At 45.5% G+C, this 12,689-nt stretch overlaps 1 protein-coding gene across 1 annotated transcript in view; it reads right to left on the bottom strand.

The window, feature by feature from the left end:
• STT3B (STT3B, catalytic subunit of the oligosaccharyltransferase complex) overlaps positions 1-724 on the bottom strand; it is a 165,897-nt gene extending 165,173 nt beyond the window's left edge. Inside the window, exon 1 of the mRNA XM_019508792.1 lies at positions 274-724. Coding sequence (XP_019364337.1) covers positions 274-521 — 248 coding nt within the window. The 5' untranslated portion in view covers positions 522-724. The remainder of the gene's footprint in view (positions 1-273) is intronic.
• Between the last annotated feature and the right edge of the window lie 11,965 nt (positions 725-12,689).

Here is a 12,689-nt window from a genome sequence, read left to right as displayed (position 1 = left end):
CCCCCCCCCCCCCCCCCCCGGGGGGGGGGGGGGGGGGGGAGGGAAAGGAGCCCAAGGCGGAGCAGAGCAGTGGGGCCGCTGCACATCTGGAACCCCCACAGCAGCTGCTCGGCAGAGGCTCCCACCAACCTCCCCCGCCAGGGGTGGGGTGGGGGGGAAGAGGGCACAGGAGGAGGCAGCTGCCCCCTGTACACCCCCCGGAGGAGGGAAAGAGGGCGGGCAGCACCTCTCTGCCCCGAGCAGCAGCCGGCCCAGGCCCCGGCTCGGACTCACCAGGGGTCGAACTCGTGGATGATGCTCTCGAAGCGGATGACGGCGAAGAGGCGGGAGCTGAAGCCGGCCAGCCAGGCCAGGAAGAGGATGGTGAAGGAGAGCAGCGATTGCCAGCCCGCCGGCTGCGACAGGCCCCCCGACAGCCCGCCCGCCCCGGCCCCGGCCCGGCCGTGCAGCAGCGCCGCAGAGTTGGCGTTGGCGTGGTTCGCCTTGTGCTTGCCGCTATCGGGGCCCGAGTGCTCCGCCATGTTGCACCCCGGGCGGCTCGGCGTCTCTCCGCCTCTCAGCCGGGGGGAGGGGCTGCGGCGGCTCCTCACTCGCGCCCCGCCGCTGCCGCCGAGCTGAGCCGGGGTCCACCTGCCCCGGCCGCCCTCACCATCCCAGTGCGGCGCGAGTAGGAGAGCGCGAGCGGGCGCGAGGCAGGCAAGGGCCGGGCAGCGCGCGAGGCGGGGGAGGGGGCCGGGAGGAGGGGCCTGCCGGGGGGCGGGGCACCAGGCCGCGCGAAGAGCCGTTGGAAGGCCGGCGGCAAGGGAGCCAGTCAGGCCGGCGGGGACATCCCCCGCCCGAGGAAGGGAGGAGCCCGGGGATTGGGAGGAGGGAAAGGAGGAAGTGGGAGGGACCAATCCCCTCCTCGCTTTTTCCGACAGGAACTCCCAGTCAACCTGTCACAGAGCGACAGGTACTTCCAAGGGGCGGGGCCAGCCGCGGCGTTCCCAGCCAATCGGTGCAAAGCGGGGGGAGGACTCGTCAGCCGGCGGGCTTTTCCGCCGCGGGGGCCAATGAGAAAGTGGAAGGGTGTGATTGGCGGCTGCTTGGACCAATCGAGAGAAGAAGGGTATAGATCACGTGAGAAAAAGGAGGACGCCGGTACTGATGGCCTCGCTATAAGATTCCTGGCTTTCTGCCAAGGGCTGCACTGTATGGGGGCTGGCGACGCGGCATCGAGTCCCGGCGTGCCTCGCGGCTGGCGGTGGGGCTCGGGGCATGCTGGGACTCGTAGTCCGCCCGCTTGGCACGGAGAGCGGCGGGGGCTGGGAAGGTCCCGGCCAGGGGGAGGGAGCTTCCTCCGTGGGTCCGCCCTCTGTGTAAGGAGCGGCCTGGCCGAGGCCTGCTAGGCTCCAGCAGGGACATGGGGTGCGCTACAGCCCCCTCTTGGGGAAGGGGGGCTGCTTGTTATACACCAGTGGTACCGTGGGGCACTAGCAGGTCCTTTGCAGGGTGCTGTTCCTTGAGGGGACAAGTGAAGCAAGTCAGTGCATGCTCAGGCTTGTCTTTGCCTGAATGATCCCCCTTCCTGCCAGGAGTAAGCACTGCAATAAATGAGCCTGTGAGACTGGGTGCCTCTCAGTTAAAAAAAACCTTGGGAGGCCTGTGGAGGCAGGGCTCCTCGCCTGGCTTTGCCTGGGCCCGTTTTCACAAGCAGTTGCTAACGTGCTTGGCACCTCCATTGTGGGTGCCCTGACTGAGCTGCAAAGGGTTTTTAGAGCTATGGGGTAGCTGGTGTGATGATTTCTTTGGGAGCTGTTTGTGTTCGGCCCTCCCAGGGCAAGGGTGGGGTGCAGTGGGGGAAGAACTCTCACTGCTTCATGTTGGGCACTAAATCCTTTACAGATGTTAGGGGCTGGAATGGATCTTACAGAATCATTGGGTCCAGCCTCTCTGCACTTGAGCTAGAAGGATTGCTGGGGTCACATGGAAATAGACACGGAAAGCAACATACATTAAGAAAATTAATGTGCTTCTTCATAAGTAATGCAAGACCCTGGGATTAGAGATGTTAAGTGTGAGATGTGAGCGTTCTTCATTGATATTTGTATCAACCAGGGTGCTGGGAGATCCTTTAAGGGTGATTTAGGGGGGTCTATGCAAGACTAGCACTGTTAGGTATGCAGCCACGTACACATGATTCACAAGATAAACCCAGGAGAATAGGAATCTATAGTGTCAAAAACATTCTGGCCTGTTAATGGTGTTTCTGAGTTCTTTACAATAGAAAAATTACTTTATTATTTTTCCATAGTTAAAATATATAAAAGCTAACAGCTGATGTTTTCTGAAGGCTGCCTTGAATCTAACAAGGTTGAGAACCACTGATTTTTGCATTATTTTGCTGCTATAATTTGCAAAAAAATAAGCTGTGCGTATAATGAAAAGTGTTCACGTCTCAATAGAAATGCTGTCTCTACAGGAAAGGAACAGGCTTCATTTTTAAGTAATGTACATAACAAATAATTACTGCTGTAAAGTAATGCCAAAAGAGGGACTGTACAAAATCTACTGAATAGCTGTATATAAATAACTTCCTTTACACATAAAGACCTCCTTCTTGTAAAATCATTGCAAAAGGAGTGTCCCTCTAGATGTTCAGATAAGTGGTCTGATCTGATGTTCAGTCCATATGGTCGCACCTCCTGCTATTCCTTATTGCTGGTGCAGGAGAGCCCAGGATCATGAACCCATGATCCCCCTGCACCAGCATATTAGTAGCAAGTGCTGTGGCTGGCAGTCCAACCAACTGACAAGATTCCTACCCATAGAGGCACCCATGAGTCTCCAAGCAATGGCAGTCAATAAAGTGCTGTCACAGATGGGAGAACCATCAGTGTATGGGTGGCACTGGGGGGGGAGGGGCTGGAAAGGGGCTGTCCATCACCTGATGGGACTTCCAGCCATGGCAGCCTATGGGAGGGTGCTGTGGTGGGAGTCCTAGCTATGGCAATGCATGGTACACCCCCACAGCTGGGATCACTATCTGCTGATGGGGCTCCCAGCCAAGGGGCATAGACCCTGCTACATGTGCAAATTAAAGATGCATAGGAACCAGCTATAAAGTTGTTATATGTTTTCCAGCTCTAATTTTATAGCTGGTTTGACCTGTAACATGATAGTTAATTTGCAAGTGTAGCCAGCCTAAGTTAATTGCACCGTTAACCAGGTAATTGTGTAATACATTGCCAGAAACACACAGATGGATCTCACTGCAGTATCAATCATGCTTACCTTGCTAACTTGATTATATGATGATTCATAGATTGTAAGGCTGGAAGGGACCTTGGAAGATCATCAGGTCCAGCCCCCTGCACCAAGCAGGAAAGATAACTGGGGATTGGATGACCCCAGCAAGGTGACTGTCTAGTCTCCTCTTGAAGATTTCTTGCATCACCTCTGGAGGGAGCTTATTCCACAGTCTGGACATCCTGGCTGTGAAGAAGTTTTTCCTAATGTTGAGCCTGAATTGGTCTTCCAGGAGTTTGTGGCCATTACCCGAGGGGAAAGCCAGGAGTACCATGGTGAAGAGTTGCTTACTGAGTCCTTGAGGAACTCCCCTAGTATAGCAGTAAGCTGCTACCAGGTCCCCTCTCAGCCGCCTTTTCCTCAGGCTGAAGAGTTCCAGATCCCTCAGCCTTTCCTCATATGGCTTGCTGTGTAAGACTGATCATATGGATAGCTCTTCTTTGGACTCTCAAGTTTGTCCATGTCCTTGTTAAAGTACTCCAGCTGCAGTCTCACCAGTGCCGAGTAGAGTGGAAGAATCACCTCTTTGGTATTGCTGGAGATGCATCAGTTGATGCATGCCAGAATATTATTTGCCGTACTGGCTACAGCATTGCACTGCCAGCTCATATTCATGCTGTGGTCTGTTATTACCCCCAGGTCCCTTTCATACGTGGTGCTAGTCAGTTTGGTGCCGCTGAGCCTGTAGGTGGGTTGGGGGTCGCTTGTCCCAAGGTGGAGCACTTTACATTTCTCAACGTTGAGCTTCATCAGGTTCTGATCTGCCCAACTTGCTAGCCTGTCTAGGTCCAGCTGTATCTGTAGCCTATCTTCAAGCGTGACAGTGCTTCCCAAAACTTGGTGTCATCTGCGAACTTGGCCAGTGAGCTCTTCATCCCCACATCCAAATCTTTAATAAAGATATTGAAAAGTACTAGACCAAGCACTGACCCCTGCAGGATACTGCTGCCCACTTCTTGCCCAGATGACACAGATCTGTTCACTATGACTCTCTTGGTCCTATCCTGCAGCCAGTTTCTCCACCCACCTAACTGTCTTGGAGGTAAGACCACAATCCTCCAATTTTCTTGCAAGGACATCGTGGGATACTAAATCAAAGGCCTTTTGGAAATCAAGATATACAATGTCAACTTGCTCTCTTGTGGCCAGGTGGCGAGTTACCTGGTCATAGAAGGAGCTGAGGTTGGTAAGCCAAGACCTGCCTACGACAAAGCCATGCTGGCTGTCATTCAGAATCTTATCGTCTGCAAGTTTATTGCAGATCGACTCCTTGATGAACTTTTCTAGGATTTTCCTTAGCATGGAAGTTAGATTGATTGGCCTATAGTTACCCGGGTCCTCCCTCCTGCTCTCCTTGTGGGTGGGCACAACATTGGCCCTCTTCCAGTCCTCAGGGACTTTTCCAGAGCTCCACGAGTGGTGGAAGAGTTTTGTCAGGGGTTCTGCAATGACTTTAGCCAGCTACATCAGCACTCTCAGCTGACGATTATCCAGTCCCGCTGACTTGTATATGTCTACTTTTCTTAATTGGTGATACACCAATTCTATGTAGCATAAATAATATCCTACCTGGGATACCCTCTCGTATGTATTGTCTGATTCAGAGACAGACAGACAAAGAGACTTGACAATTATTTTTTAAGTGGTAGAAGTTTCCACTCCTAATTGTTATATTAGCTCTATGCAATTTAAAGCCATCTGTTTATATTTACAAGTAGGGACTTACTTAATTTGCTGTTTTGCAAATTTTGTAGAAACAGTGAAATCCTGGATTGTCTGTGAAATCAACAGAAATAACTTAATAAAAACCAAATGCTGGCTTCCCAGTGCCACCTCTCTGCTGAAAGGGGAAGGCACTGGCTAGCAGGGAAGCACAAAGAGCAGCAGAGGAGATGTTAGCTACCTTCTCATCCCTCCCTTCTGGGACCTCTCTGCCAATCAGCACCGCAGGGCAGCACAAAGGGCAGTCGGCCATCAGGATGGTGGTTGCCCCCTCATTCTCCCACTCGGGCCTCTCCACCAATTGGCACCAAGGCACGGTGCTGCCATGAAATGCCCATGAAATCAACTCTGCGTGCTATGAGTGGGCCACAAAAAAACCTTTGTCTCCCCCCAATTTAGTTAGGTCCCTATTTATAAGCGATTGTTTTGCCACGCTGTTGCTCCCAAAAGAATACATTGAGTAATTTTCTTAGGTAAAGATTAATGGAACTCAGAGAAAACTGTAAGGTTTAGTGTTGACAAATATCTGTGGAGACAATGCATCATTTCTACTGTTTCCTCTTAAGAGTCTATTTTAATGAGGTGACCAACTGGTATTTTAAATAAAGGCTTTTTAAATTGTTATTCATGACCAAAAAGAGCAAGGTGGTCTTAAAAGTGTGTCAGTATCAAACTCTTTCTAATATATACTCTTTTTGAACCAGTCTCTTACCTATTCCACTCTTCCATTGAGGTGACTTGCTACCGCCACTCAAGTGGTGGGGGTGGGAAGATGGGGGAGTATAAGTGCTAGCAGTTTGGTTTGTACAATGGTTATGCTGATTTAACTAGTTTGGTTTAAAAATAGCACATTCTTAAACTTCAGAACTCTAAACTTACTTTTAAAGTTGCTTCAATATAAACCTTAGCTTGGGGACAGTTATACCCATATGGCTTATTCTAATTTATAATGTATTTATACCAGTATAACTATCCTTAGCAATGGGGCTATGACATTTTCACCATGCCAAGAGTTAAACTAATCAGTTTTCTGGTGTAGGCAAGCCCAGAAAGAACATGATTTCCATGAGTGCTGACAAGTGGTAGAGTGTCTCCTCTGGTCCATGGTAACAAATAATGTTGTTGTCTATTCATTTTCAAACTGTCCAAACAGTGTAGAGCTCAGATAATGAATTTCTGTATTAATAAAAGCATATTCTATTAAAAGCTCTCTTGGTATCTTTGTAAATTTATAGATTTCACTGTTCAAATTGTTGTATGAAATTAGACTATTGGGGGTTTTTTGTAGTAAAATTGATCAAACAAAACAGCACGATGAAGGATCAATGTAGTTGGCAATGAAAAATAGCTATTAAATCATTGAACCCTATACCTCTACTAGAGTTAAAATACTATTCTCCAAAAGAAAACACACACTTTAATGAGTTAATACTGTTCTCCAGTAACTTGATACACTTATTTTTACAAAGACAGAGCAGTACCTTTTCATTTTCCTAGTTCAGTTTTCTTCCAAACAGTTCCTTCTGTTGGGAGGCCAGTTATTTTAATAGAAACCTGTACCAAGGGTCGAGGACTACTACTGTCTTTACTACTTATGTTTTCTATTATAAAAGAGCAATTTCCTTCGTGAGGACTCAGAAAAATGTTCAAATGTACTCTCACAGTCCCTAAGAAGTAGTTATTTTTATTGCATATTTTAAAAATCTTCACATAGCCTTAAGAGTGGAGTTATGGCAATTAATTAAATCATGAATACTGTAATTGATATTATGCCACAATTGTTAAAATGCAGAATCTCTGAAGCTATGGCTGTGTAGACAGTAGAACTCCTTGTTTTTTAGATGATCCATATTGTTGACATGTATTGTTGACATTCAGTCCACTATTGACAGAATGGCAAACAAAATTCATCCAGGAGAAATTGGACAAGACTGTGTGATAAATTATTCATTAGAAGTACAAACAAAAGAAAAAAAAGTCAAATTAGACTACAGTTTCCACCAAGTTTTATTTGGCAATACTTCAGAAAGTAGGTGCTTTAGTCTAGGCTGCTGTATTGTCAAAGGGCAGTTCAGGTTTGAGCTGGGTGACTGGTTATTTTTATATAAGCATCCTGAATTCCTTATTGCCTGACAAGAAAGAATTTCAATATTTTAAACTTTATAATGTTGACTTTCCAGCCATTTCTTCTACAGGTGATTTGGGCAACTGATGAAATGGTACTTTGTACACAGAAGAAATTTATAGTGTACTAAATACTGCAGTTTTGTAGAATGCATCTCTAACTTGGTGAAAAGGCAGGCAGATTCAAAGACAATGAGCGTAATTAAATATCTAAATAGATAATTATTTAAAAATGTATAGCACTGTTTAAAGCAAAACCAACATAAACCTTGAAATTCTCAAGGATAATTACATTCAGTAGTTATTTAAAGGTACATGTTAGGCCATGCCTATGTACAAAAATTGCACCAGTATAAATACAATTGATTTTTGAATCAATGTAACTAAACTGGTACAACTCTTTGTGGATACACTTAAATCACTTAAGCCACTTGTAAACTGATACAAGAATGTCCACAAAGAAGTTTGCACTTGTTTAACTATAATTAGTTTTTAAACTAATTAGAGTTCAAACTATTGCAACTTTTGTGTTTAGACAAGGTCTTACTCTAGCATTATAGGAACAATTTGACTTAAGTCTTGGTACCAATACTGTTTGACCATAATTTTCCCTTTCTTGTCCTTAAAAGGAAATGTCACAAACTAAGCAAATGTTATATTTCTCAGTGTTAACTGCTTCTTTCTCTGCCCCCACACCTAGGTTTTCTTTTTTTTTTCTTTTTCTTCACCATGTTTTAGTTATTTTCTTTCTCCCTGCTAGAATGGAACCTCATTTTGTGTACTCTCCATTTCTTGATACTTGTCTTCCTTCTCTTCTTTTTGTAACATTCTTTTGTTCCTTTCCTGCTCCTTCTTTATCCTTTCTTGGTTTTCTTTTCCCACCTCTCTAAGGTAGGCTATCCTTTCTCTTGTTATCTTGGTAACCCTTATCTGTACCAGTTCTTGTTTTGAATTAATTTTTTTCTTGAACATGGTTGGGCAAAATCGTACATGGTATTCAGGATAAATTTTCACCAGGGCCTTATATAGAGGTCCTAAGGCTATCTCTACCCTTTGTTAACATGAAGTTGCCCTTAACCAACCTAAGCCGCATGAGCTTCCCTTTCCTGTCTGTATTCTATCTTGTGGTCTGCACTAGAGCTATTCATATTTATTTGTTAATGAGAGCCCTTCTAGGAATTGGGTTGCAGGCTACCTTTTTTTGGTTTGTTTCTGCTTTCTGTCAGCAGAGAGAGGAGATGGGGTGTAGCAGAGCTGGAAGTCAGGAACAGGACATGTGCATTGCTGAAATACATGGACTAGAAAAGGAGTGAGGACATGTTGACTCCATATTCAGGAGTTCATTAGAGAGTCCAGGCTTGGGTTGGATGCTGCTAGGTGTTGAATTAAAAGATTTACAAAATAGACACCCAATATAATCCCAAAATTGCCTGTCCCTCTTTCATGGTTGCATTACATTGGTAGCTTAGAGGCATCCTGTGGTCAACTATTATACCCAGGCCATTGTCTTCCTCCTCATTTTTTTCAGTTGATGAGTTCACAGCTTACAGAACAAGTTATGTAGCCTTGCATTTGGCACTTTTACATTTTATTTCTATGCTTAAGATCATACAGTTATTTTACCCTGTTTTCTGTAATGACGGTTATGTTTAACTTTATTATCAGCAGATTTCATTAGCCCACTTTTACTTTTTGTGCCAAAGCCATATGAAAATTTTAAGCAAGGTTGATTCCAAAACTGATCTTTGAGGAACTCCACTCATAGCCTTCTTCCAAACTGATGCTTCTCCTTTCAACACTGCGTATTATTGTTTTAAGCTTTGTCTTCTTCCCTGCCTTAAACTTCCACGACTAATCCATTTCTCTCCAATTTCAAATTTCCATGTGACACTGTATCAAATATTTTATGCAAGTCCAGAAAGATGATACTGCATTTTCTTTGTCTACAAAATCAGTTTATGGAAGAAAGCTAGTGGGTTAATTTGGCACAATCTGCCTCTGGTAAACCCTTGATGCTTTTTATCCTGTTAAATTCCTGTTAATATCTGTTCTAAATCCTTGTGTATCATTTAGGCCAGACTAACAGTCTGCTGCCCAAATCACTTTATTCCCCATTCTTAACTATATGTACTGCATTTGCTGTTCTCTACTCATGTGGAATTAACCTTGATTTGATAGATTTGTTAAAAATACTTGCTACTGGACATGCAGTTTTATTTGACCAGTTCATTTCTGGATGCAGGATGGATATTATCCTGTTCCCTTTACTTGAGTAAATTAAGCCCCTTGAGCTTTGCTTCCATTACACAGGTGGTTATTTTCATTTCCATACCCTTCTTCCCATTATCTGTTCTGCTTTTGTTCTGTGGTCAACTTCACTGTCCTTATGAAATATGCAGTTAAAGTATTTATGTAGTTTTTGGGCCATAACTAGATTTTCCTCAGTCTCTAGATCTTAGTTATTCCTTTCCCTCTCAAAATGACAGAGGTAGATGCATTTGCTAAGTGTGTACCTTTAAAAAAAATGGATACCATGATCAACATGTATATACCTGGTTATCTTTAGCAACAATTTCAAAAGGTTTTACTATACAATGTTCACTTTATTTCTTATATCGGTGATTGTCACCCTTTTTAAACCCAAGGCACCCCTTGTCAGACTCAAGATACCACTCCAAAATTTTTGTGAATTGAATGGCACCCCATTTCAAAATCTAATTTATTTATTACAGGGCTTACCTGTTTGCAGAAAAAGAAAGCAGGTGGCTTGAGCCTGCCTTGATCTGTTCATGCCTTTGCATCTGGAGCCTGAATCTGCCTTTATCTGTTCCTCACACTTCCTGTTTCACCTTTACAAGCATCTTACTGCATCCCAGGGTGCCCTTGTATCCTGGTTGAGAATCATAGAAAATTAGAGTTGGAAGGGACCTCAGGAGGTCATCTAGTCTAGCGGCCTGCTCACATCAGGACCATCCTTAATGAGATCATCCTAGGCAAGGCTTTGTCTGGCTGGGTCTTAACCTCCAAGGGTGGAGATTTCACAGCCTCCCTGGGTGACCTGTTCCAGTGCTTTACTACCCTTCTGGGGAGAGTTTTTCCTAATATCTAACTTAAACTTCCCTTGCTGGAACTGGGACCATTGCTCCTTATTCTGTCATCTGCCAGCACTAAGAACAGTCTAGCACCATCCTCTTTGGAACCCCTCTTCAGGTAGTTGAAGGCTGCTATTAAATCTCCCCTCAATCGTCTCTTCTCCAGGCTAAATAAGCCTAGTTCCCTCAGTCTCTCGTAAGTCATGTACCCTGACCCGCTAACCATTTTCATTGCCCTCTGCTGGACTTTCTTCAATTTGTTCACATCTTTTCGGGGGGGGGGGGGGGGGGACAAAACTGGACACAGTACTCCAGATGTGGCCTCACCAGTGCTGAATACGGGGGAATAATCATTTCCCTCAATCTGCTGATAACACTTCTACTAATGCAGCCAGAATGCCATTTTCCTTCTTGGCAACAAGGGCATACTGTTGGCTCATATTCAGCTTACTGTTTGCCGTAACCCCCAGATCCTTTTCTGCAGAGCTGCTGCTTAGCCAGTCAGTCCCCAGCCTGTACTAGTGCACGGGATTGTTCTGTCCTAAGTGCAGGACTCTGCACTTGTCCTTGTTGAACCTCATGAGATTTCTTTTGGTCCAATCCTCCAATTCGTCAAGGTCTCTCTGAATCTTAGCCCTACCCTCCAGCATATCCTCCCCCTCTATTTGGCTTTGGTGAGGCCACAGCTGGAGTACTGTGTCCAGTTCTGGGCACCGCACTTCAGGAAGGATGTGGATAAATTTGGAAAGGTATAGAGAAGGGCCACCCCTTTGATTAAGGGCCTGAAGAATAGGCCCTATGAGGAGAGACTCTGGGAACTGGGTTTGTTCAGTCTGAGCAAGAGAAGACTGAGGTGACTTGATAGCTGCCTACATGTATGTTAAGGGTGAACACCAAGATCTAGGGGAGCAACTCTTCAGAAAGTCACCCCCACAGAGCATGAGAACCAATGGAAACAAGCTGATTGAGGAAAAAAATTAGGTTGGACATTAGGAAACATGTCTTTTCTGTAAGGGTATCTAGAATCTGGAACATGCTCCCAGCAGAGGTAGTGCAGTCACCATCCTTGGAGGTGTTTGAAAGGAGCCTGGACAAGCACCTCTCTTGAGCTCGTTTGAGTCCAATAACCTCCTGCCCATGGCAGGGGACCAGACTTGATGATCTTACAAGTCCCTTCTGGTCCTTTGTTGCTATGATTCTATATATATTACTCCCGGCCACCTGGTGTTGCCTACAAACTTGCTTTGGGTGAACTTCATCCCATCATTCAATCACTGCCTTATTTTTAAGTAATGGGTTTCTTTAGAATAACAAAATGTTTAAATAACACTTTAGCTATATCTTGTCAAGCATCTAAAGAATATCATTTAGTGCATAAATAAAATCTTTCATTTTTATTTCATTTTAGGTCCCCTGAAGTCCTAGTTCCTGAGCTCCTAATTATACACCCTGCTGTGACTTTAAAGCTATCAAAGAGACTGCTGAAGGATAAAGAAAACCTGTGGAACATGGGGTAAGAGATTTTTTAAATCTATGTAATATGGCAGTATTACAAATCTATATCATCTGGTGGTTTTAAAAATCTGTCTCATCTGGCAGTTGAACTCTATGGGCGCATCTACACGTGCAAGCACATGCGCTTACAGCAGCTCAAATAGAGCCAGGGCTTTTTGCCTCAGTGCACGTGCTCAGACATGCACTTTGGTGTAGAGCAAATTGTATCACTTGCGGCAAAATAACCCTGCCTGGCTTCTCCCGGATCTGCATCCAGGGGGAGCTAGAGCCCAGGGCCAGCACCTGTGCTGTCCCCAGCAGTATAAAAAGCTGCCCTGTCCTGGCCCCATCTGTACAAAAAGCTGCCCTGGCAAGCAGCTCAGGGCTACTCACTCTCTGGAGCTTCTGGGGCCCAGCCAATTAATACCTGGGGACACTACCCCTTGTGCCAGCTGGACTGCTGTAGCAGCATCCCAAATCTATTTTTTAAAATACCCCCAAATCCATGTTCTTCCACATCTAAAACAAAAAAACTACTCTATACACACACACACATATATCTAGAGAGAGAGAGAGATAAGTTGGGTAATGCTTTATTGGTACATTTAAAATGTTAAAGCAATTTGGAAGCCTACCAGTGTCTCGTCATCATGAAAAAATAAATTCTAAATACTATGTGTTGATCTGTGCTTTTGGTTTTCTTCACACACGATGGGTGTGTGATGGGGGGATGTGGTGTTTGCAGGAAGTGGTAGGAAGGGGTGTGGGAGAAAGCAGTGGGTGGATGTGGAGGGATGTGGGTTGGTCTGTGGGTAGGAGTGGGGTAACTGCTGGGGGCACTGTGGGTGTGGAGGACCTTGTGTGGGGGCTGCTCAGGAGGGGTGGGTCCCCTGGCCCCCACAGGGTGCAGCTCCCCCCATAGCACATGGAATGCCCCCCCCCACCCAGGGTGTCAGCTCCCCCCGGAGG

The sequence above is a fragment of the Gavialis gangeticus genome, unplaced genomic scaffold, assembly GCF_001723915.1.
Source record: "Gavialis gangeticus isolate Ggan-Ray unplaced genomic scaffold, GavGan_comp1, whole genome shotgun sequence".
Taxonomy (NCBI): domain Eukaryota; kingdom Metazoa; phylum Chordata; order Crocodylia; family Gavialidae; genus Gavialis; species Gavialis gangeticus.
Note: the sequence above shows the minus strand (reverse complement) of the source record. Positions and strands in the feature narration are given on the sequence as shown.